The sequence below is a fragment of the Geotrypetes seraphini genome, chromosome 8, assembly GCF_902459505.1.
Source record: "Geotrypetes seraphini chromosome 8, aGeoSer1.1, whole genome shotgun sequence".
In the NCBI taxonomy this organism is placed as follows: domain Eukaryota; kingdom Metazoa; phylum Chordata; class Amphibia; order Gymnophiona; family Dermophiidae; genus Geotrypetes; species Geotrypetes seraphini.
The window spans coordinates 56,893,306-56,920,282 of NC_047091.1; the positions used below are offsets into that span (position 1 = coordinate 56,893,306).

The following is a 26,977-nucleotide window of genomic DNA, read 5'->3' on the forward strand; positions in this document are numbered from 1 at the left end:
AAATCCGGACTGGATTTATTAAGTTCCACTATAGGCAGGGGCCAACACACTTGGTTCTGAATACTTTAAATAAATCAAGGAGCTTTCCAAACAAGAAAGAAAACAGCATAATGTTATAGTCACATATTGCCAAAAATCATAAATCCAAACAGCTCCAAAAGAAAGGAAAAGGGAAGACTCTGCACTCAGGAGTCTTAACTTTAAAGTCCTTGGCTGCACTACGCAGAAAAATACAAACAGTCTTTTTGCTTTTCTTTAGAACACAAAATATGTCCCAAAAGGAGCAGTGTCTCAACACTGCACTATGTCAGCCGGTAGTAAGGCTGGCCAGGTGGTGTGCTCCACGTGCTGATATATGCCACATTAAAGAGCCCTCAATCCCACCTCAAACGTGGGGCAAAATTCCCCCCACCACACTGGCAAAACAAACACAAAGCCAGAAAGATGCAAAACAATTCAGTATCCCAAAGTTCACTGAAATAGCTGTACCTCTTAGTCAGGTCGACCGGGCACTGCTTTGGCAACGGTTATGTCCATAGGTTGTCCTTCCAGGATTGGTTCCACTCCCAATTCCATATCCTGGGGATCCTCAGAGCAACTGGGAGACAGCACTGCATCGGCTTCTCCAAGCTCCATGCCTTCCGGCCATTCAGGGTTCTGCAGAGCTCCTAGTCCTGAGCTAGCCAGAGGGAACTGTTCCTGGGACTGGTTTCCTCTCCTACAACCCTCCTTCTCCCTTACTAACTGCTCAGACTTTAGGTTCAGGAGTTTACAGCCCCGCCCAATCTCCCCAGCTGGAACACATTTCCGGTTGGAAGCCTTGGGCAGGAAAGGGGGAGGGGAAGCCTGTAATTCTACTCCCCGGCTCCCTCTTCTGGAATTGGAAAAAATGTCAGGAAAAGAACCACCTTGAGGTTTAAACTGCTGAGACAGAGGGTCATATGTTCTAGCCACAGGCTTAGGGCTAGGATCAACCCTAGCTGGCATAGCCTGCATATCACAACATGAATGGCACCTCATCCTCCCCCTGGAAACCGATATGTGGAGTCCCGCAAGGCTCACCACTATCTCCTATCCTTTTCAACATCTATATGTCCTCCCTAAAACTCCTCCATCTTTCCCCCCTAGAAACAATTTACACTTATGCTGATGACATCCTCGTCCTTGAGATCGATTCAAACCTCACCAACCTCTCTAAGAATATATCCTCCTGTATAACGAACCTCCAATCCTGGGCCCACACTGTGGAAATGAAACTGAGCGAGTCTAAAACAAAACTACTTTGGCTCGGCCCAAAACTAGACCAACTACCCAACTCCATCCCACTGCCCTCTGGCTCCACTCTGCAGCTTGAGTTCTCAAGCAATGTTCTGGACATCATCATTGATTCTACACTGTCCTTCAATGACCACCTCAATTCCTTGGTAAAAAAATGCTTTTTCAGCCTTCACATGCTGAGGAAAGTAAGATCCTGTTTCCATCAAAAACACTTTACCGTCCTTGTCCAATCCATCATCCTTTCCAGATTGGACTATTGCAACTCTATCTACTTAAGCCTAACTAAGAAAAACCTTCATAGACTTCAGCGGATTCAGAATGCTGCGGCTAAGCTTATCTTCGCAAAAAGTAAATTTGACCATGTCTCTCTGCTCCTGTCCAAGCTTCATTGGCTTCTGATAATCGCCAGGGTCCACTTTAAATGCACCTGTCTAGCTTTCAAAATCCTACACAGAATCCTTCCTCCCTTTATCCCTCTTTCTTGGAACTCCTCAAACCCTAATACCACCAGACTCACTGACAAATTAAAACTATCCTTCCCCTCATTAAAAGGCATTTCCCATGCAGGAAAACTAGGGACCTCCCTCCTCTTGAGAATCACTGAGCTCTGGAACAACCTTACCTCCCCTCTTTGGAACCTGAGCTCTCTCCAATATTTCCGCAAGCATCTGAAAACCTGGCTATTCTCAAAAATGTAGTAATTACTCCATCTCTGGCATACTAAGCCCTCTAAATATTCTTCATACTTTGACCTTGCCTGTTGTCTGGTGGACTCTCTAAGTTGGATCATGCTCAGTGGATTTCGCTGAGCAGGGACGCTGGCGATTATTTGTCACCCAGACTCCAGCCTGGGAGGGCTAGCCCTAAAAGCATATTTGCCTGGTCCAAGCCTGGTGTCTCTTTCTAACTCTTTGTGTGCTTTGGTTTCTGGGCTAGGCATATCCTACGCTGACAAGTGCTGATACCTTGCTGATACCTTGTTCATTTAGGGGGGAGGGCTCAGGGTTTCTTTGCTGTTTTGGTCTTTGGAGAGGGTTTGGGGCTGAATAGAAGGTGGGTTTTTTTGGGAGGGTGAGGAGGTGGAGAGAGGAAGGGTAGGGAGTGTGTCGGGTGGAGAGTGTTTCGAGCGGGTGGGTATGGCTGGGGAAGTGTGTGTAGGGTGTGAGTGTGGTGGCTTGGGAGTGGGGATGCTGTGTTTTGCCAGTTTCATTGCTCTGCAAACTTCAGCGATTTCAGGAGTGCCTGTTTCCCTATATGACTGGAGGGGTGGAGGACCTGGTTGGGAGGGCCTTCTCTCACTACATTTGAGATGGAAGTGCTTTTTCATTTACACTGATGGGCAAGTAGAATATGGTTAAATTAAAACTCTCCACACTTAAAGTGGATGGGATCCACTCCTCTATCAAGCGTAAGAAGGTACTAAACTAAACTAAACTAAACTAAACCTTAAGTTTATATACTGCATCATCTCCATGGATGTTGTACAGCTTGACACGGTTTACAAGAACTTAAAATATAGGAAGAGGTTTACATGAACTTATATACAGAATAGAAGAGTAAGGGGGGATAGAATTACATTTTAGTGAAAAGCCAGGTTTTCAGTTGCTTGCGGAATAATTGGAGGGAGCCCAGGTTCCGCAGAGGGGTAGTAAGGTCGTTCCAAAGACCTGTGATTCTGAAGAGAAGGGATTTTCCCAGTTTGCCTGCATAGCGAATACCGTGTAGAGAGGGAAAGGATAATTTATACCTTTAGGCAGATCTGGTAGAGTCAGGACTCGAGGAGTTATAAGATAGTGGAATTAAGGGAGGAAGGATGCCGTGAATGATCTTAAAAGCCAGGCAGGAGCATTTGAAATGGATTCTGGAAATCACTGGGAGCCAATGAAGTTTGGCTAGGAGTGGAGAGACATGGTCAGACTTGCATTTTGCAAAGATCAACTTGGCTGCAGTATTCTGGATTAGCTGAAGTTTTTGAAGACTTTTTTTGATAGGCTTAAGTAAATGGCATTGCAGTAGTCTAATTTAGAGAGGATGATGGATTGGACAAGGACGGCGAAATGTTGTTGGCAAAAATAGAATCTTACTTTCCTCAGCATGTGGAGGCTGAAAAGCATGATTTAGCCAAGGAGTTGAGGTGGTCATTGAGGGAGAGAGAAGAATCGATGATGATGCCAAGGACCTTGCTTGAGAACTCAAGCTGCAGTGCAGCGTCTGAGGATAGTGCGAAGAGGGTGGGCAGGTGTTCTAATTTTGGGCCGAGCCAGAGTAATTTTGTTTTTGATTCATTCAATTTCATCTGTACCGAGAAGGACCAGGAATGGAGTCTCATTATGCAAGCTGTAATGTTCTCGTGGAGGTTGGTGAGGTTCTGGTCTGTCTCAAGGAGGACAAGGATGTCATCAGCGTATGTGTAGATTGTTTCAAGGGGGGATAATTGGAGGAGTTTCAGGGAGGACTTATAGATGTTAAAGAGATTAGGGGATAGGGGTGATCCCTGAGGGACACCGCAAGATGGTGTCCAAGGAACGGACATGGTGCCATTTGTACTGACATGGTTTCCCAAGGAGCAGGTTGATATTGCCTTCCTACAAGAAACACACCTCAACATAGTAGAACATCAGAAACTGAGAAGGGACTGGGTTGGAGAGGTGTACTACTTATCCTATAGCAGCTGTCAACGTAGGGATTTTGGTCCACAGGCAGCTACCCTTTCACATGCATAAAGTCCTTCAGGATAGGGAGGGTAGATTTGTGCTGGTCCTTGGGGAGCTTTGGGGACATAAGCTGTTGCTGTGTAATGTATATGCCCCTAATATTTACACTCATCATTTTGTTTTCAGGGCTGCTGGCAAGGCTGACACATTACCCGGGCTACCAAATCGTTCTGGGCGGGGACTTCAATATCACGGCTGATCCCACTCAGGATTGTTCCCCCCCCCCCCCGAAGAGCTTTCCCCAGGGACATGGCAGTAAAGGGGTAATCTTTCTGACTCAACAACTCGGGCTTTTAGATATCTGCCATTTGTTGTACCCTACAGAACACACTTATACCTTTTTCTCTAACCCTTACAATATTTATACCCATCTAGATTACTTTCTATTATCCCCTTCTTTGCTGGCTGCGGTAGCCAACATAGACATTGTGGAGGTTCCCCTATTGGATCACTCTCCCGTGATGCTATCTCTCCAGATAACATCAGATCCTACTGAAAAGATTTGGCGATTCCCTTGTTCTGTATACAAGGACCTTGCTTTCACAGGTATTTGTGGGATAAATGGTTGGAATACTACGGTGATAATTATGCACCTGATCTCGACCTGGGCCTCTTTTGGGAGGACTCCAAAGTGGTATTGCGAGAAGCTATCATAGTATATGTTGCGGGTAAGAAAAGGCAACAAGAGACGGAACTGCAGCTGTTATCTGGGGAGATGCACCAGTTGCGTAGGCAACACCAGCGAAGCCTGCCGAACACGGACAGATCTAGACTGCGTGAGTTCCTGCAACAGGTTGATACTATTCTTACAGCCCGGGCCGAACGTGATATCTATTTCTGTCACTATAGACTTCACCGATGGGGGGGGGAGGTGGGTAGCTTGCTGGCTAAGTTGGTCCGTCCATCTCGTAAATGCTAGGTGATTACTTCTATCACAGACCAACATGGTCATAAGCACACAACAGAAGCTACTATCCATCAGCAGTTCGTGACCTACTACAAAGAGTTGTATGCTCACAGGCCTTATACAGAGGAGAATCGGGACATATTCTTTCAGGACGTCATAATTCCTAAACTTATGCAAGAACAGCTCCAGGTTCTGAATGCCCCCATTACGCGTTTGGAGGTGGAAACGGGTATTAAAGAGCTTAAACTAACTAAATCTCCTGGCCCTGATGGTTATGGACCTGAATATTTTAAGATTCTTTCGGATATTATCTCACCGTCCCTGAGTGCGGCTTATAATACCATGCATTCCCAGAAAGGCCTGGACCGTTACAATCTGGCCCGTGTTGTTTGATTGCCCAAACTGACAAGGACCCATCTCAGGTGGGCTCTTACAGACCCATATCGCTTCTTAACCAGGACGTAAAACTGCTGGATGCGCTGCTCACGAAACGTTTGAACACCTTTCTACATCTCCTTATCCATGAGGACCAGGCGGGCTTTGTATCTGGTAGATACGCTTCTATGAATCTGACCAGAGCATTGATGGCTATTTACTCTCGGAGAGGAGGGGATAGCAGGGCAGCTATCATGGGCCTGGATATGGAAAAAGCGTTCGATAGCATCTCCTGGTCCTATCTTTTTTGGATCATGGGATGCTATGGATTGGAAGGCACTTTTTTGGAGTGGGTACGCAGTTTATATCTTGCCCCTCAGGCTCGGCTCATTGTAAATGGCCACCTCATATCTCCCTTCCCTCTGGAATGGGGTAGGCGTCAGGGTTGCCCGTTGTTCCCGCTTCTTTTTCTCCTTGCTAGCGAGCCTTTGGCAGTTAAGATACAATCGGACCCGATTCTTTTGGGCATCAAGATAGAACCCTGGGAGAGTCGTATTAATTTATTCACCGACGATATCCTTTTATATTTGGACGATGCCCACTCACACCTACCGTGGGCTCTTAATATGGTGCAGGCCTTTGGGAATTTATCAGGCCTCCGTGTTAACTGTGCTAAATCTGAACTGCTGCCCTTGGCTTCTGAGAGTTAAAAGAGATGGCATGATGATTCAGAAACCGATGCATTATTTGGGAGTTTACTTGAGTACCTAACCTGCCCTTATGTATCATTGTAATGTCCTTAATCATATCGAGGCTATCTGTGCCCTCTTTATCAAGCGGAAGGACTTGCCGCTTTCTCTCTGGGGCCGGATAGCTTTGTTTATGATGGTCTTATTGCCCAAACTTCTGTACCCATTACAGACTGTTCCCCTGTTGATCACTACTAAGGATGAAAGGGCCTTTAAATCTTTCTTACTCCTTTATTTGGCGTAACAAAGCGGCCCGGATCAGTTCCATTTCTTTGTCCCTGAACACGCGGTTGGGTGGACTGAACTTACCGGATATTCGTTTGTATAATGTGGCAGCCCTGATGAGGTTTGTGCATGAGGGCATTATGGAAGGCTACAAATTTTCCCCCACTGGGTGGATGACAGCATGGTGTGCTCCCCATTCCTTTTTATCCTTACTGCATGTGTCGCCACAGCAGATATCGCGAGCAGGCTCTCGACTTCACTTTTTACACCCTTTGCGACTGGCGTGCTGGTGGTGGCGACTGAGACAGCAGCATTCCCCTTGGGCCTCTCCTTTCTTCCCTTTGGTGGGGAATGTTCACTTTACTCCAGGGATGGGCAACTCGGGGTTCCAATTGTGGAAGACCCGGGGCTGTGTTAGTCTGTGGCATCTCTCTGAGGGAGGCATGGAGGATTTCCCTACCTTTGAACAGCTACAATACAAATGGGAACTCCCTACCAATCAGATTTGGGCCTATCTACAAGTAAGACATTACTATTCTTCCTTGGCACGTCAGTGGGGGGGAGCAGTGGTCCCTGGACAAATTGGATGCACAATTGGTGTTGGTACCTCACAGATGAATAAGTTGGCCACATGGTACAGGGTGCTTAAGCTCGTCCCTACAGCTCCATATCTTGAAAGGGTGGCTAGCCTGTGGTCTAGATAATCTATTAAGTAATTTCTCTAGATAATCTGTTATGTAATTTCTCTGGATAATCTTTGTTTTGCAATTCTCTCGGTAATGTCCAGGTCTCTTATAATTTGTAATCCGCCTAGAACCGCAAGGCACAGGCGGAATAGAAATCACTAATGTAATGTAATGTAATGTAATGTAATATAATGTAATGTCTACAGATCTGGCAGCTGACTATACCGGAGTCCAATTTTTGAACCTTTTTGTTAATATCTCTCTTCTAGCAGGCTCTACGGACCTTAGAGAAATGCAATTTAAAATCTTCCACAGGGCTTATATCTCAAGAGCTCGGGGTAGGGTCATGGGGCTATGGGATGATACCACCTGCTCCCATTGCCTGAAGTCCACGGGAACCTTGGTCCATATGTTTCTGGAATGCCCTCAGGTTTGGCTTCAGTTCTCCCCTTCCTTGATGGGTTGATGGGGCGGTGGGTGCCACAAGATTATGGTTTGTTGCTGCTGGGGGAGCAGAGGGAGATTCTCCAGGGGGGATTTGCTCTCCAGAAGTCTTCGTGATAAGGCGTATGGGGACAGACTTAAAGATTTCAATCTGTATAATTTGGAGGAAAGGCGGGAGAGGGGAGATATGATAGAAATGTTTAAATACCTACGTAATGTAAATGTGCATGAGTCAAGTCTCTTTCATTTGAAAGGAAACTCCAATGAGAAGGCATAAGATGAAGTTAAGAGGTGATAGGCTCTGGAGTAATCTGAGGAAATACTTTTTTACAGAAAGGATGGTAGATGCGTGGAAACAGAGCCTATGTCTGAATTCAAGAGGGCCTGAGATAGACATGTGGGATCTCTCAGAAAGAGAAAGAGATAATGGTTACTGCAGATGGGCAGACTAGATGGGCCATTTGGCCTTTATCTACCATCATATTTCTATGTTTTCCTCCGCACCTTCTATGGTCTGGCATCTCTATCTCCTCCTACCCACCCCTTCCCGTAGTATCTCTGTCTTCTTTCCCCTTTTCTCACCCCAGATCTGGTATCTCTCCTCTCTCTCTTCTCTTTCCTTTTCTTCCCTGGTCTTCCATCTAAATTTATTTTTTGCCTCCATCTAGATTAAATTCTTTTACTATCCAGTCCTCAATTTACCTCTTTTCATTATGTCTATCTACAGCTTGCCACCCCTTTCCTTCACCTCCTTCAGTATTTCACTAACTCTATCCTCTTCCCCCCACCATCCAGCATGTGCCCTTTTTTTCTTTATCCTCTCCTTCCATCTAGTATATATGCCCTCTTTCTCCACTTCTATTCAGCATCTGCTCTCCCTTCCCCACTGACATCCATTGTCTGCCCTCTTCTCTCTCCCTTTACTCCACTTCCACCATCTGCCCCTCTCTCCTTCCACCTTAATTCCTTCAAGTATCCTGCCCCCTCTCTCTCCCTTCACCCCAATTTCATCGAGTCTCTTGCCCCCTTTCTCTCTCTCCCTTCCTCCACCCCGATCCATCCAGTATCCTTCCCCTCCTTCTCTCTCCCAATTCCATCGAGTATCCTGCCTCCTTTCCCTCCACCCTAATTCCATTGAGTAGCCTGCCCCCTTCCCACTGCTGCTGCTACTTTCTCACACACTCGTGACTGTACATAATAAAGCTCAAACGACACTCAACCTCTCCTCCCTTCCCCTTACCTTCACAGTCGCCTTTCCAAATCACAGTTTTCTTTATCAGTGGGGCCCCGGTGCAGCTGCCGTTTTCATAAGTTGCAGGAGGCTTGCCATTCTGAAGCTTTCTACCTGGACAGTTGATCTATTTAGCCACACATCTGGTGACGGCACCCAATCCAGCTAGTTCCAAGCACAGAAAACTCAAGAAAAACTTTCTGCGCATGTACCAGGCTTCCCGCCTACTGTACCTCCTGTAAATACAGTTACCCTACCCTCCTCATTCAGTTTTTTGTTTTCTGCAACACGAATTGCATCCTGAGTAGCTAGTTTCCTTTCAGTTGCCCTGCATAAGTATTGGTACCTTTATTCCTACAAAAAAGAAAAGCACTGACTTATCTGAAATCCGGCAAAAGAAGAACTCATTTCTTAAACTGCCTTCTGTTGATTTCCATTACAGATGAGTGAGAAATACGGCCCTGTGTTCCGGCTGTATTTTGGTCCTCAGATGACAGTGATAATATGTGGCTATGAAGCAGTGAAAGAAGCCCTCATTGATCAAGCAGAGGCATTTAGTGGAAGAGGAACAATGGAGTCATTTAACCAGGTTTTACAAGGATATGGTAAATAATATTCTATATGTTGATATTAGTCAATTCATATTTCTATAAATTTCTAAATGAAACATTAACATAATATTGGGCCTAGTTTACAAACTACATTAAATTTTTACAAGTTAATGAACATTGGCAGCCAAAATTAATTCAGAATAGCTGCATATTTTTGTAGTAACTCTGGGGGCAATACAAGCACTTTATACTCCTGGGGGAATTTACATAGAATTCCCACCTGCACAAAATTCTACAGTTGCTATATAGAATTCTGCACAGGCACTGGCAGCTGTTCTCGATTTGTCTTCCTCCTGACTGCTCTAATCACGTGTCAAGAGGAGGAAGTGCATAGTACATATCTGGCTGTGCCCTCCTCCTCCTCTTCAATCCTAGCCCTATTTGAATCGTATGGGCCACTGTAACAGGCCTGCCAAGCCTTCCGCTTTCAGGTTTCAGTTGAAGACTCCCGCTATTGCATGTCTTCTCCCGCCCTCCCGCCAATAAGCCATGATTTCCTGCTGAGTTTCCTTCCCATGCCACATCACTAAATGTAATCTCCCGCTGCCACTAATCCTGTGGCAGCAAGAGATAACTTTTTATGAAGGCCTTTCCTGCTGCTGCAACACGAGACAACAACTCCATTTGTTAGGGGCAGAGCAAAGGGTGGGGAGGGACAAGCTGGAGCAGACCCTGAATGTCCCGCATAGGCATCTCTCCCGCTGCCGAGGGGATGTTGAGGGGTATGTTGCTTGGCGGTGGGAGAGATTGGGCTTCTCTCCCACTGATGGGGGTGGGGTTGGGGCATGTATTACTTGGCGGGGAGAGAGTGGGCATCTCTCCCGCACCCAGGGAGTGGGGGCGTGGGGTTATTAGTGTCAATGACTTCAATTTAGGTTGTTGCTTTTTTTATTTTAATTTGCGGGGGGTGAGGGGGTGGGGGTGGCAGGTCTTAGCTGCCAAACATTACTTTCTTGTCAGTTCCTGAACCAATCAACGCTCAGGCACTGATCAGAAAGTAAGACAATGACAGCTCAGATCTGTCAGTAAATTTTGGATGGATATGTAGCACAACGAGGCTAGAGAATCGCTCAGAGTGATCATTTCAATATTAATGACCTCGTTGTACTACATTTGCATGGCAATATCAGAGACTGCTAGAAAACTTTTAAAAAAAACCTCTCGGTAAGCCATTTTGATAATCTGCAGCTAAGATACATGCATTCTAAACCGTCTGGAACTGGTTTAGCGAGTATGTTAAAGGCAGATTTTAAGAACATAAGATACCCTACCGAGTCTTAGTAAAAGGGCCCCTAAGTTTACTCAGCTTGGAATAAATCTGGAATGTTCTGCAAAAAAGGTAAATTTCAAAATATCAATGTCCTGGCCAGAAAAGCAAAGTTTAAGGGGAATGATACCATTTTCTATACTTTTGTGGCTTAGGCAATTAAGAAAGAATGTTTATTACCCAGGAACAAAAATAAAATAAAATAAAATGTTGTTACATAGTGAAATCAGAACCATTTCATTCTACTTATTACTCCAAGGGATCTCATTAAGTAATGGAGAGATATGGAAGCAGACACGTCAATTTACAATCATGACCCTGAGAGATTTTGGGATGGGAAAGAGAAGCATTGAAGAACGGATTCAGGAGGAAAACCAGTTCTTGGTGGAGGAGTTCAGGAAAACCAAAGGTCTGTGCAAATAATCTTTTCTTTATGAAACAATTAATGAAGTCCCAAACATTTTACCCACCACCTAGTTAATATTTGAATTTCACTGACCCTCTTTATCTCTCCCTTCCCTAGAAATACCCTTTGATCCTACCTACTTCTTCAGTAAAGCGACCGCAAACGTCATCTGCTCCATTACCTTTGGGAAACGGTTTCAGTATGATGATGAGGAATTTCTTAACTTACTGAAAATGATAAATGAGAGCTTTATTCTCATTAGCTCAATCTGGGGACAGGTAAGGAAATCAACTCTTTCAATAAGAAGCATTATGAGTAACTTTATTTATTCTGATTGTTTGAAGAGCACATGGAGGAGAAGTAGGTGGGATGCAGCAGAAAGCAGTCCCCAGCGTTGGTGGCAGATGACCTAGGCAAATCGTTGCTGCTGCAATGCTGCCTGAGCCCTCTATGGAGATCAGACTGATCTCTCTGACAGAAGATTTAGAATCAGAAAATAATATTAAATATTGAACTAGGCCAGTTACTGGGCAGACTTGCACGGTCTGTGTCTGTGTATGGCCGTTTGGTGGAGGATGGGCAGGGGAGGGCTTCAATGGCTGGGAGGGTGTAGATGGGCTGGAGTAAGTCTTAACAGAGATTTCGGCAGTTGGAACCCAAGCACAGTACCGGGTAAAGCTTTGGATTCTTGCCCAGAAATAGCTAAGAAGAAAAAATAAAAAAATGCATGTTTTAAGGTGGGAGTTTCAGAGATAAGGGCACATACTGAACCACTGGCAGGCCCCCAACTGATCCAGGCAAGTCACTTAATCCTCTGTTGTCCAAAATACATAATAAGTACCTGGATAAAATATGTAAACCCCTTTGACTTTAACCACAGAAAGGTGATATATCAAATCCCATCCTCTTTCTCTTTAAGTTGTTGGGGGTGGGGAGGGGATTTGGAGACAAAGGAATGTGCTAGGATGGGGCCTCCTAGGAGCGCAGGGGGTTATGCAGCACAGTTACACACTGTTTTCCAAAAAGATGGTAAGTGGGATCAATAAGGATAAATTCCAACCATACACTAGAATCACCACTCTAGCACATAGAATGTGAAGAAAGGAGGAAGAGGATCTCAGAAACCAGCTTGATAATTGGTAAATGAACCTAAGCGAAGACTTACAAGGTTCCACATTTCAATGATTGATCCTTGAACTCTCCTCCTTCCAATTCCAAATCTTAAGTTTATACTCTTTAAAACTATTTATTTAAGTTATTCTTAAAAGATTTTTGAAAAAGCTCATTTGTTTCACTTTCTTAGCCTCAAAACATATATCAAATAATGAGACTTTATCACTTATCTTCTTTTTGATGATAGGGGCAGCCATAGCCCTAAGAAGGAGCATAGTGACTCACGAAAGTGGCTCATGAAATAGGTGGCAAGTACTATGAACCCTTGATAAAGCCATTATCTTTGGTGAAACGGGTCTCGTGGGGCTGTGGCTGCCTCTATCATCAAAAAGAAAATAAGTGATAAAGTATGTTTTGAGGCTAAGAAAGTGAAATAAATGAGCTTTTTCAAAAATCTTTTAAGAATAACTTAAATAAATAGTTTTAAAGAGTATAAACTTAAAATTTGGAATTGGAAGGAGGAGAGTTCAAGGATCAATCATTGAAACGTGGAACCTTATAAGTATTGGCTTAAGTTCATTTACCAATTACCAAGCTGGCTTATGCAGCCATCCCTGTTGACCCTGCTCAGAGGGAAGCTTTGGATCAGACTGACCTCTCTGACAGATTCTGCAAAGTGGGAACTCAGTCCCCCACCCACACCTGCAACAGACAACCTCTCCGCTGCCCTGATAAATGCCAGATTGGTCAGCAACAAGGACATTATCCTCAACAACCTCCTCAGAGACAATGGATGAGACATTCTCATGATCACTGAAACCTGGCTGCACAACAATTATGCGGTTGCACTAGAACAACTATGCCCCCCTCCCAACTACCAAGCTCTTGCCTGCTCATGCGCTGACAAGAAAGGCGAAGGGGTGGCAGCCATCATAAAATCTGATACCTCCCTCACGCTGATTGATGTCATCACACTCACCACACTAAAATGCTTCATTATAGGAAACTTCTATAATAGCTCTTCAAGTGAGCACTAAGGGAAGATACAGAATCCACTTACACAATTATATCACTCTAAATAATAATTTAGTAATTTGGAAGTCTTCAGTGTGAGTTGCATAAGTCAGAAAAACGCAATTACTTATCTCATACAAGAGCAGAAGACTCAATGCAGCACACCATCACAGGATCTTCCTAAGTGCATAATAATAGTGTAGAGTGTAAACCCACTCAAATAATGATATAAACAAGTAAATAATGGGCGAGTGAAGACCATAAGAACATAAGCCAATCTTAAAACCAATCTTAAAAGTGCTACAACACTGCACAACCCGCTAAGAGTATAAAAATGAAAAACTTATCTTGTACTGGAAAATGTTGCCATAAGTGAATTTGCAGCTCCCAGTTCTACTGAGCTCGGTTTCGGGACCACTCCCCTTCATCAGGAACCCCCAAAATGCTGTTTGAACAATAACTCTTGGTTTTAAAGTAGAATTTTCAGCAGAGAAGTGTGCAATTTTGAGGATTTAGCTACCTCTTTATCGGAGGTCTCCATAATAGTTGAAATGTCTAACTGTTCTTCATTTTGATTAGGAATTTGCTGGTCTTGCGACCTCCTAATAGGTAAATAATAAGCCTGAAATAAAGGAGGAATTGATTCCTCTGGAACTAATAGTGCTTCCAAAAAATATCTTTTCAACATCTCCTTTGGCATCACTGTGAACACCTGAAGAAAGTTCAGGAAACGTAAATTATTATTCCGAGAACTATTTTCCAATATTTCTATTTTCCTTCTCATATTATTTTTAATTATAACAGTCTGAGTTTGACGTATCTCATAGAAACATGACGGCAGATAAAGGCCAAATAGCCCATATAGTCTACCCATCCGCAGTAACCATTAAGTCCTTATCATATTTATCAAGTTGAAGTTTTGAAGAACCCATTTCAACTTTTAATTCTTTCAGTTCTTCTTCTTGCTTTTTAGTTCTTCCTTCCAGACACTGAATTTGAGGGCACAATGATTTCCCCAAATTAGCTACTAAGTCCCATTAAGAGTCAAGCGTAGGTAGGTTTAATCAAGGAATAATTTTGCAATTGCACAGTTATAGACTGCTCACCAGTCTGGTTCTCATCCCAATTGCCTCCATTGAGATCCTGATCCTTCTCAGCAATTGGAAAACTCACAATCCTTAGATGGCTCTTCCTATGATTGAGGAGAAACTAGGCCCGCTGATGTTACCACTAAAGCCTCCAGGACAGGAACCGCAACCAACTTCAGTGTATCCTGAACCCACTTTGGAGAGCTGGCGCTCTGCGGCTGAGGAGGAGGAGCTCTACAGTTGGGGCTCAGTGTAGTATCCAGCCCTGGGAGATCCGCCGTGCCACTGCTCCGTGCCAGTGTCTCCAGAGGGCGTCCCTATGACGTTGTCTCAATCTGTAACCTCTTCAAAAAGTTATCTAACGGGCCTAGCTGAGCGGACTCAGGGTGCTGCGAAGCTCCAGCGGCACTCCTACCTCGTCGCTTCTGTATGGAAGAAAGAGTTCCTCATACACCCAGGGAAACTACGAGTGGGAGGAAAAACCCAGAAGAGATCTTCCATGTGTCAGGTGAATGCAGCCATCTTGAATCCTGCACCGATGAGCTTCTCGAGATGTACGTTTTCTTTTTTTATTTTTTTTTAACCCTGAGGCAGGCGCCTACACTATAGGCATTTGTCGTGATTAAGGGAGACACATCAGGACATTTAAGCTCGCCCAAGGCTGGTTGTGGTTGTGGTTTCACCCAGAAGAGGCCTTGGGTGAACTTAAGTGGCCCTAGGCATCTTCCTAGGGTTCTGACAGATGCCTGAAATGTAGACCAGTTCTTGGGCCCATCTTGTTCAATGTTTTTATAAATGACATGGAGGAGCAGACAACAAGCAATATAATCAAGTTTGCAGATGATACAAAACTATGTCGGGCGGTTGGCTCTCAAAGGGACTGCGAGGATCTTCAGAGGGACATGAACCAGCTGGAGAAGTGGGCAAAAAGATGGCAGATGAACTTTAACATAGACAAATGCAAGGTGTTGCATCTGGGTAAGAAAAACAAGGAACATGAATACAGGATATTGGGTGTGACATTAGGAAAATGCGAACAAGAAAGGGACTTGGGGGTATTGATAGACAGGACCCTAAAGCCATCGGCTCAATGCTCGGCGGCGGCTAAAAAAGCAAACAAGATGTTGGGCGTGATTAAGAAGGGGATCACGAGTAGATCGGAGGACGTCATAATGCCACTTTACAAAACAATGGTCAGACCACACCTAGAATACTGTGTCCAACACTGGTCTCCATACCTCAAGAAAGATATAACCCTACTGGAGAGGGTGCAGAGGCGAGCCACGAAACTAGTCAAAGGTATGGAGAATTTGAGCTACAAAGAACGCCTCGGAAAACTGGGACTGTTCACTCTCGAAAAGAGAAGACTGCGAGGGGATATGATTGAAACTTTTAAAATATTAAAAGGATTTGACAAAATAGGCAAGGAAGCAGAACTACTGACTTTTTCAGATGTGACACGGACAAGAGGTCATAGCCTGAAGCTGAATGGCAGCAGGTTCAGGACAAATGTCAGGAAGTTCTGTTTCGCACAGAGAGTGGTGGACGCTTGGAATGCTCTTCTGGAGGAGGTTGTGACAGAGACTACTGTTTGGTGTTTTAAGCGCAAGTTGGATGCACACCTCCGTACAAATCATATCGAGGGATACGGGAAATCTGAGTCTCCAACAGGGAGCACCTAACTGGGCCTCCGCGTGTGCAGGTTGCCGGACTAGATGGACCAAGGTCTGATCCGATGAAGGCGTTTCTTATGTTCTTATATAGGGTTGGGGATGCAGAACCCAAGGTGAGAGGAGTTAGGAGTCGAAAGCACTTTCAAAGAGGTGGGCTTTTAACTGGACCTTGAACACTGCCATAGGGATTCAGGCAGCTTGTTCTATGCATGTAGTGCAGCAAGGTAGAAGTGACGGAGTCTGGAGTTGGCAGCTGAAGACAAGGGTACAGATAGGAGGGACTTACCAGATGAGCAGAGCTCATGGAGGGATCACAGGGGAGATAAGTGAAGAGAGATAGTGAAGGGCAGCTGAGTGAGTGCATTTATAGGTCGGTAGGAAGAGTTTAAATTGTATTCAGAAATGGATGGGAAGCCAATGAAGTGACTATAGGAAAGGATTAACATGAGTATAGCAGCTCTCTTGGATTATAAGTTGTGTAGCCAAATTCTGGGTGGATTGGAGGGCAGCGAGATTGCTAAGCGGAAGGCCTGAGAGTAGCGCGTTGCAGTAGTCTATGTGCGAGGTAATGAGGCCTGGATAATTGTTTTGGTAGTATGCACAGAGAGGAAAGTTCGGATTTTGGTAATAGAGGAAGAAGCAGAAGGTTTTAGCGATATGTTGTATCTTGGATGTGAAGGAGAGAGAGGAGTCAAAGATGACCCCGAGATTACGAGCAGACAAAACAGGAAGGATGAGAGTGTTTTCCACAGAGACGGAGAACGAGGGAAAAAAAAGAGGTGGGTTTAGGCGGGAAGATGAGCAGTTCTGTTTTAGCAATATTCAATTTTAGATGGCAGTGAGACATCCAGGTGGCAATGCGAACAGGCAGGCTGAGACTCTGGTATGGGTTTCAGTAGAGATATTTGGTGCAGAGAGGTAGATCTGGGAGACGTCAGCATAGTGGTGATACTGGAAACCGTGGAGATCAGTGCTCCAAGTAAGCAAGTGTAGATTGAGAAAAGGAGTGGTCCCAGGAAAGAGTATTAAGCAAGGCCAGATTAAAGGGTAGGCCCAGTAGGCACGTGCCTCGGGCCCGAAAACATCAGGGGGCCCACTGGTGTGGTGCTATGACCAGGGACGGCATAAGGGGAGGGCAAATGGGGCAGCTGCACTGGGCCCCACTGTCTCGGCATCTCTTCTACTTGTTGGGCTTTTCCAAACCAGTTTTCTCTCTCAGAGGGGCCCTGATGTGGCAGCCATTCTTACTAGTTGCATGTGCTCAGCTTCTCCAAAGTTTTTCCTCTGACGCGATCGGGCAGAAACCAGAAGTTGCATCAGAGGAGAAGCAACAGGGCAGCCATGTGCAACTAGTGAGAATGGCTTCTCCATCAGGGCCCATCTGAGAGAGAGAGCTTTGGGTTTTGGAAAGCATTTGCAAAGGTGAAAGGAAGGGAGGGAGATTGCCTGATAAGGGGAAGAGGTTGAGTGGTTCTTTAGGTTTATTGTGTGGAGAAAAGGGTGGGGGATGAAAGAGGGGAACAGAAGCTGAATGGAAGGGGGGTGACAGAGGGGGCACATGCTGAATGGAAGTGGGGGAGTGAGAGAGTGGGGGCAGATGCTGAATGGAAGTGGGGTGAGAAAAGATAACAGACTTTAGAAGGAACTGGGGAGGAAAGAGAAAAAAGGGCACATGCTGGATTGGGAGAAGAAGATATAGTTAGATACTGGAAGGGGTGAGGGAAAGAGGTGGCAGGCTATAGGTAGACACAATGAAAGAGGGAAATTGAGGACTGAATAGTAAGAAATAATTTAGTCAGAGGCAGAAAATAAATTGAGAAGGAAGACCAGGGAAAAAAAGGAGGAAGGGATAAGAGAGAGAGAGAGATGCCAGAGCATGGGGGAAGGGGAAGACACAGATACAAGATCTGGGAGGAGAAGAGAGAGATGCTAAAATCTGTTGGGAGGGAGAGATGGAAGAGAAGAAGACAGATGCCACAACATGGGGGAAGCGGAGGGTAGCAGGTGGATGCCAGACCAATGAGGAGGAGGGAGAGATGGAAAGGGAGAGGCAGACTGTGTCTGAAAGAGGCATAGAAAAAGGGAGGGCAGACAGTGTATAGAAGGAAGAGAATGATGAGAAGATAAGTAAAGCAGAAACCAGGCAACAAAGGTAGAAAAAAAACCTATTTTTTTATTTATTTATTGCTTTAGGATAAAGTATTATTGTAGCTGTGTTGATAAACATTTATAAATAGAAAATGGATATAAGGTGATCCTTTATATTGGACTAATTTTAATATATTTTTACCAATTCAGAGCCCAAAACTCCCTTCTTCAGGTCAGGACTGGAATACTGTAACAGCAGTATGGTTTACTGTCCTGAAGAAAGAGGTTTTAACCTCTGAAAGTTAATTGAGAAATTTATTTGTCCAATAAAACGGTGGGCACTAAATGTTCTTCCTGCCATGCACCATGCCTCCTACCCAAATGCAAAATATAAATTGGAGGGCTTCCCAAAGCCCTGCCGGCTGAAGATCTCTTCCTCTAGGAAGGAAGAGGGGATTTGTTCAGAGATGTTTGGGGGTTGCTTAGAAGAAAAACTGTACACTGGCACTGGTATGATGTGTACTTATAAGAACATAAGAACATAAGAACTGCCATCTCCGGATCAGACCCATGGTCCATCAAGTCCGGCGATCCGCACACGCGGAGGCCCAGTCAGGTATACACCTGATGTAGTTTTAGTCACCCATATCCCTCTATGCCTCTCATAAGGAGATGTGCATCTAATTTGCCTTTGAATCCCAGCACAGTGGATTCCTTGATAACCTCCTTTGGGAGAGCATTCCAGGCGTCTACCACTCGCTGCGTAAAACAGAACTTCCTGACATTTGTCCTGGACTTGTCCCCCCTTAGCTTCAAACCATGTCCTCTTGTCCGTGTCGTGTTGGACAATGTAAATAATTTATTTTCCTGCTCTATTTTATCGATGCCTTTCAGCATTTTGAACGTCTCGATCATGTCCCCTCGCAGCCTTCTCTTCTCAAGGGAGAACAGTCCTAGTTTCTTGAGTCGTTCCTCATATTCCAAGTTCTCCATACCTCTTATTAACTTCGTTGCTCGTCTCTGTACCCTCTCTAACAGTTTTATATCCTTCTTTAGGTTGGGAGACCAATGTTGGACACAGTATTCCAAGTGTGGTCTGACCATTGCTCTATAAAGCGGTATTATGACTTTCTCCGATCTACTCGTGATTCCTTTCTTTATCATGCCTAACATTCTGTTTGCTTTCTTTGCCGCTGCCGCGCATTGTGCCGACGGCTTCAGGGTCCTATCTATCAGTACACCCAGGTCCTTTTCTTGTTCGCTCTTACCCAGAGTTGCGCCTGACATTCTATACTCGTATTCCTTATTCTTACTACCTAAATGCATTACTTTGCATTTCTCCACGTTGAACTTCATCTGCCATTGATCTGCCCATTTCTCTAACTGATACAAGTCGCTCTGGAGTTCCTCGCTATCCTCCTGCGATCTGATTGCCCGGCATAGCTTTGTGTCGTCTGCCCTTGAAGAATGAATCCTGCCCTGGCCTTGAGGTACACCAATTGATAGTGAGAAGGCTGTAGAGGAGGAACCACCATTGCATACATTGAAGGTGCAATGGGAGAGATAAGAAGAAAACCAGGAGAGGGCAGAACCCTGGAATCCCAACAAGGACAGCGTATCAAGGCACCTCTTTATAAAACTGTCTTCATAATTACTAACTATGAAATTATACTTTGAGTAGGTATTTTTTTCTTTTTGTCAGTTCAAGTTATGAACCAACCATTCAGATAAAGCATATGGCATTTAAGTGCTTAATAAAAAGTATGAGATTGTCTCTCTCTGGAAGAAACTATATAATATAATGCTACTCTTTTTGCTATCTACAGCTCTTTAATATGTATACAAGCATCATGAAGTACCTTCCTGGACCACACAATAAGATACGTCACTGCCTTGAAGGCCTTGAAAAGTATGTTTTGAAGAAAGCAAAAGAAAACCAGGAAAGTTTGGATCCCAACAATCCCCGGGACCTCATTGACAGCTTCCTCATCAAAATTGAGCAGGTACCCGGTTATATTGAGGCAAATATTGATATCACGGGAGGGAAGCCGACTAACTCAAGCGGTCAATGCTGACTGCTGATATTCAATGTTGGGTTATTTCTGGTGACCAGCATTGTATATCCAGTCTATCTTTGGTCTGCTCAAACTTAGCCAGCTAACTTAATTTTAAGCACTTGGGTGGCCAATGCTTTTTGTGTGGCTTGATTTGGTTGCTAAACTTGGCCAGTCAGTGCTTAAGATTGGCGGCCATTATGCAACATAGCCAGCCAAGTTTCAGCTGCTGACTGCTAATATTAACTGTAATAGTATTAAATACCAGTGGGGAGAGAGCAAATGACTCCTAAAAACGCTCAGAAAAGTGAAACTCTGAAAGGGAGGTGGATACCTCCCCTTGAGGCAAGAGTTTACCGTCCAATCATTGCATTTGCTTTGTAGAACATCACTTTCTGACCACTGGTAAAAACTAGTATTGTTTAAATAAACTCTGTTAAATTGACTAAAAAGTTCAAAACAATTATGCACAACTCTTGCTTGGAACGATGATACCATTCACTTATCTGTACCAACTTTAAAGTTTGTAGTTGTAAGGGCTCTTGGGAGTCTCAACGCGGCCCCGTTTCGAAAATTCTGCTTCAGGAGACCCAATGCTACAATGCTACACACTGTTAAACGTATCTGTCCAAGAGGTGATCGTTTGTAAAACTTCAAAAATTCCAGACGACGAAGTTTTACAAACGATCACCTCTTGGACAGATACGTTTAACAGTGTGTAGCATTGTAGCATTGGGTCTCCTGAAGCAGAATTTTCGAAACGGGGCCGCGTTGAGACCCCCAAGAGCCCTTACAACTACAAACTTTAAAGTTGGTACAGATAAGTGAATGGTATCATCGTTCCAAGCAAGAGTTGTGCATAATTGTTTTGAACTTTTTAGTCAATTTAACAGAGTTTATTTAAACAATACTAGTTTTTACCAGTGGTCAGAAAGTGATGTTCTACAAAGCAAATGCAATGATTGGACGGTAAACTCTTGCCTCAAGGGGAGGTATCCACCTCCCTTTCAGAGTTTCACTTTTCTGAGCGTTTTTAGGAGTCATTTGTTCTCTCCCCACTGGTATTTAATACTATTACAGTCAGTCTCTCATTCATCAACATAACTCCTTTTCTGACTGGTATTTATATTGAGTCCCTGTATGCCTTTCTAACGGGACTGCTAATATTAAGCAGCAGAGGCATAACTAGACCTCAGATTTTGGCTGGGCCAGTAGACAAACTGGGTGAGCACATGTGATCTCCATAGGATTACCAGACATCAGCATTTGCCCGCACATGTCCTCCTTTTCGAGAACATGTCCAGGGGTCCCGATGGCTTTTCAAAACCCGGTACATTGTCCGGGTTTTGAAAAGCTTCCTCGAAATTGAGTCGGACAGGAAGGCATCCGAGGATGAGCGGATGCCCTCCTGCCCAACGAGAGCAGGCAGCAGGGGGGGTGGGGCTAGGGCAGGATTTGGGGGGGCGTAACGGGGCAAGGATGGGTGGAACTTGGTAGTCCTGGGGGTGGATCTAGGACAGGGGTAGGCAATTCCGGTTCTCAAGAGCCACAGGCAGGTCAGGTTTTCAGGATATCCACAATGAATATGTATGAAATGGATTGAGATGCAAATCTATCTCATGCATATTTATTGTGGATATTCTGAAAACCTGACCTGCCTGTGGCTCTCGCGAACTGGAATTGCCTACCCCTGGTCTAGGGCTCCAGATTTTGCTAAAGTAAAATCTGGTAACCCTAGGTCTCCCATCTCCCATTACCCTTCCCCTAGGGTTACCATATTTGTGAAGACAAAAAAGAGGACACATGGCTCTACCCATACTCCACCCACAACCCCGCCCATACTTCACCCATAGAGGTGATACTGGAAGCCGTGGGAGGAGATCAGTGCTCCATGTGAGCAAGTGTAGATTGAGAAAAGGAGTGGTCCCAGGACAGAGCATTGAGCAGGGCTGGATTAAAGGGTAGGCCCAATAGGCACGTGCCTTGGGCACGAAAACATCAGGGGGGCCCACTGGTGTGGTGCTGTGACCAGGGACAGCGTAAGGGGATGGAAAATGGGACATCTACACTGGTCCCTGTTGTTTTGGCATCTCTTCCACTTGTTTGGCCATCTCCCTTCCTTCCCCTCACCTTCACAGTGCTTTTCCAAACCAGTTTTCTCTCTCAGAGGGGCCCTGATGTGGCAGCCATTCTCAATAGTTGCATACGCTCAGATGCCCCGAAGTTTGTCCTCTGACGCGATCAGGCATCAGAGGAGAAGCTTCAGGGCAGCCATGTGCAACTAGTGAGAATGGCTTCCCCATCAGAGCCCATTTGAAAAAGAGCTTTGGTTCTGGAAAGCATTTGCCAAGGTGAGAGGAAGGGAGGGAGATGGCCCGATAAGGGGAAGAGGTTGAGTGGTGCTTTAGGTTTATTGTGTGGAGAAAAGGGGGTACAAATGCTGAATGGGAATGGGGGGGGGTGAAAAAGGGGGACTGAAGCTGAATGGAAGGGGGGTGGAAGGGGGGACAGATGCTGATGGAAGGAGGATGAGAGAGGGGGCAGATGCTGAATGGAAGTGGGGGAGTGAGAGAGGGGGACAGATGCTGAATAGAAGTGGGGTGAGAGAGGATAGCAGACTGCCACTGCCATGTCCTTCCCACGCATGCTTACTTTTCATGCACTTGAGAAACTGAATGTGTGTGTCAGGGGGAGGCTAGCGCAACACCAGTGCTGCGGGCTGGAGCAATTGGGAGAAGGAACAGTTCTTGTCACTTAAGGATTCATGTAGCCTGTGAGGCTTGGGGATTCTCACCAGCCATAACAAGGGCGTATGAATTTTGGGTAGGCCTGAGCCTAAAATGAGTGGGCCAACTATCTCTTGCTGAATATTAGTAGTTATTCAGCCAAGTACTATTTAATCAGCCAGGAGCTGTTCCTGGCCGGTTAAACAGGCTGAATATTGGTCAGATTGTGTTCAGAGACCCAAAGGGTTTTATCTCATTTTGCATCTGTATGTAGAAAGACGAGCTCACCTGTCCAGTGAACAGTATTTTAAAATTTGTTGTCACTTGTATACAAATATGGTTATGGTGCTTATTTTAGCACTGTTTGAGTTTCAGATGTGCATAAACCAGCTTTTAGGCTTGTATCTTTCATAACTACCTAAATCTCAATTTTACAGAGCTAAGATATACAAATCTAAAATTTAAAAATATGCCTCTGATGATGGGGTGTGGTCTGGGCGGGATTAAAGTGGGCCTAAAAAATATGCCTCTGGTGTATCAACCGTGAGACCTGCCTTAGGACTCTGAATCTCAATGCAGAACAACATATCACAACTTTTCTCTTGTAGTTAAAATGCTTGAGTCAAATATCAAACTGGACAAACGAGATGATCAATAATAAAGAAATTGACATTTAAGTACCAGGTATGTACAGCAGAAGCATCCATCTTAGAATCATTAATGTCTAAAATATAAACAGTCACTGATAACATCCAATATCCCCCACAATATGCTCCAGCATATTGATGACATCGATATACTGCTCAGCACATCGGACAAACTGTCACGGGTGATAATGATCACCTCGTTTGTCCAATTTGATATTTGACGCAAGTATTTTAACTGCAAGAGAAAAGCTGTGATACATTGTTCAGACTCCTGAGGCAGGCCTCGCGGCTGAAACACTTGATTGCAATAAAGATATTGAACACCACAGGTCGCCTTCTATATTTTCTTTGTGTTCATGTATTTTAGAACAGACTCTGTGTCAGCAGAATTTGAACCAACTAAAAACAGTGAAGACCAGTTAAAGATGCTTAACCAGCTAAATGTGAATATTCATCGAAAGATAACCAGTTATCTCCACTGAATATTCCCAGTTAGCTGCTATAAGTTAACCAGCTATATCGCACGATAACTGTCAATTTTCAGCGCTGACCAGCCAAGTTTATAGGCTAAATTGGGCTATGCAAATAGCAGTCCTATTTTTGGCCATCTTAAATATAACTAGCCATCACTGAATATTGACCCAGCAGATTAGGGTTTTTTTGCCAGTCAAAATAAAAACATTCAGTGCCAATCACCTGCAATGGCCCAGCATTGAATATACGTAGCAAGCGCCAACCATCCGTAGCAAGCGCCAACCATGCCTTCTGTGGTCTGAATATCAGCCTTGAGATGTCTCTATCTGGATGTTTCAATTCTGATGTATAAGTCCATTCTAAAAAGCTGCTCTATATGATCCAAAATGTTCTTACAGCTCTATTTATTTTCAGAATTTTTTTTTATGACTAATACTGTATAATCACTGTATAATGTGTCATCTGGAGTTTATAAGCTATTGAGCAAGGCCATTCAGACATACTACTACTACTATTTAACATTTCTATAGCGCTAATAGGCATATGCAGTACTATACAACAACATAATTAAGAGAAGGTTCCTGTCCAGTAGAGCTTATCAAGTTTCAAATGTATTTAAAATTTCTTATACCGCCCAATCAAGCCTTCTAGGCGGTGTACAAAAATGCTAAAACAATATGCTTAATAAAATACATTTTAAACATAAACAAACCGGGAGTAACAATTGTTAAAGATGTTGACAAACGGGAACAAAAGGGAAGGAAGGGTTAGAACTACAATTGATAGAGAGGAGGAGAATATGCAAAGGGAAGAATAACAAAAGGGAAGGGGGGTTTGAAGGTAAAAACCTTTCTTGGATCTAAGTTGCCCTTAAAAGGACAGTTTATGTTACAAAAGCATCGTGAAAGAGAAATGTCTTTAACTTCACCTTGAAGCTGGCAAGAGTTGATTTTTCTCATAAGTAATTTGGAATATTATTCCAGAGAGAGGGGGCGCTAACAGAGAAAATTGTAGTCCTCATTGTGCTTATATGTTTCAATGAGGGGATGGTAAGAAGGTTGTGGGCTGTAAAGCTTAAAGTCCTTGTTTGATTATAGGGGACTAGCTGATGCCCCGGCGTTGCACGGGTATTTCAATAACACTGTAAATGGATTCAAATAAAGATACTTTATAGTGGTGAATGAAAGTATTTTTTTACAGCTTAATAAAAAGTACAATATTCAAATAATAATGTGAAATATTTGACAAAATGAATACAATACAACTAACGCAAAACGTGATTATAAACAACAATTTTAGTTTCACCTCCTGGAGCAAGAACATATAAACTCTTGGGTGAACCCACCCTTGAGCAAGCAACATAGAGTTGTGGGCCGCGAGACCCCCAGAGCATATCAACCCAGGTAGTGAGGGATCAGCATACCAAGTTTCGTTCAAATCGGTGAAGCCGTTTTTGAATTAATGTGAGAATGGCAGCTTTTTACATATTTTCCATTGACATGAATGGGTGAAATCTGATTTTCTGTTTGTAGCTCCGCCCATGTGTGCAGGTGGGCCGCGAGACCCCCAGAACATATCACCCCAGGTAGTGAGGGATCTGCATACCAAGTTTCGTCCAAATCGGTCAAGCCGTTTTTGAATTACAGTGAGAAAGGCAGCTTTTTACATTTTTTCCATTGACATGAATGGGTGAAATCTGATTTTCTGTTTGTAGCTCTGCCTACGTGTGCAGGAGGGCTGCAAGACCCCCAGAACATATCACCCCAGGTAGTGAGGGATCTGCATACCAAGTTTCGTTCAAATCGGTCAAGCCGTTTGTGAATTACTGTGAGAATGGCAGCTTTTTACATTTTTTCCATTGACATGAATGGGTGAAATCAGATTTTATGTTTGTAGCTCCGCCCACATGTGCAGGAGGGCCACGAGACCCCCAGAACATATCACCCCAGGTAGTGAGGGATCTGCATACCAAGTTTCGTTCAAATCGGTCAAGCCGTTTGTGAATTACTGTGAGAATGGCAGCTTTTTACATTTTTTCCATTGACATGAATGGGTGAAATCTGATTTTATGTTTGTAGCTCCGCCCACGTGTGCAGGTGGGCCGCGAGACCCCCAGAACATATCATCCCAGGTAGTGAGGGATCTGCATACCAAGTTTCGTTCAAATCGGTCAAGCCGTTTTTGTGTGATCGCGGCACATACACACACACACACACATACACACATACAATTTTATATATATAGATAAGTAGGTTATTAATGAATTCTGGCTGGTTATTTTCTCTGGTTTTAAAAGTTAGTAGGAAAATTTTATAGGTAATCCTATGTTCTATTGGTAACCAATGAGCTTTATGTAAAAGAGGGGTAAAGTGGTTATATTTTTTGCATTAAATATAATTTTTACTGCAGCGTTTTGTACTATTTGGAGTCTTCTTATTTCCTTTTGTGTTATGCCTTTGAGGAGGGCATTGCAGTAATCTATACATGAAATAGCAAGAGAGTGGATTAAAATGTTCAGGGACACAGGCTCTAACAATTTTGCTAAATCTTTTATCATGCGGAGTCGACAGAAGCAGTGTTGGACCACTGTACTAATATGTAAGTGATAAGTAAATTTACAGTCGAATGTGACTCCCAATAATTTTAGAAAGGGTACCACTTTCATAAGTAGATTTTTGAGTTTGAGAGGGGTTTGGAGAGAAAGTCCATCTAAATTAACAGACAACAGGACAAGTAGGGACTTAGGGAGTTTCTCAGGATGCTTATCACGAGGGGGTTATGAGTTAAATGCATTCTTAAAGAGGTGGGCTTTTATTGCTACTATTTTAACATTTCTATAGCGCTGATAGGCATATGAAGAACTCGATAAACATTATATCTACCTCCTATAAATAATCTAAAATTATTCTAAAATGGATATGAATGCTGTTTATGACCAAAATTTTACTTATTGTTGTAATAAACTCATCCCCATCACTGGTCTTTACATCCACTGCCTTATTCTTTTAAAGGAGAAGCAAGAATCTTCGCATTTTCACATGAAATGTTTGGCTATGACCGTTCTTACCATATTTTTTGGAGGAACCGAGACTCTCAGCACAACCTTGAGATATGGATTCTTGCTTCTGTTAAAATATCCAGACATTGAAGGTACAGTCTCTTTTTTTTTTTGCCTGATTGGGATATCAGATATGCATATGCCTATTG

At 43.9% G+C, this 26,977-nt stretch overlaps 1 protein-coding gene across 2 annotated transcripts in view; it reads left to right on the top strand.

Annotated features, from left to right (window-relative positions):
- The window catches only part of LOC117365082 (cytochrome P450 2G1-like), a 50,784-nt gene that overhangs the window by 8,874 nt on the left and 14,933 nt on the right, over window positions 1-26,977 (top strand). For both annotated transcript variants that reach the window (XM_033955009.1, XM_033955010.1), the window contains exons 2-6: window positions 9,052-9,214; window positions 10,747-10,896; window positions 11,011-11,171; window positions 19,696-19,872; window positions 26,782-26,920. In XM_033955009.1, the coding sequence (XP_033810900.1) occupies window positions 9,052-9,214; window positions 10,747-10,896; window positions 11,011-11,171; window positions 19,696-19,872; window positions 26,782-26,920 (790 nt within the window). The remainder of the gene's footprint in view (window positions 1-9,051; window positions 9,215-10,746; window positions 10,897-11,010; window positions 11,172-19,695; window positions 19,873-26,781; window positions 26,921-26,977) is intronic.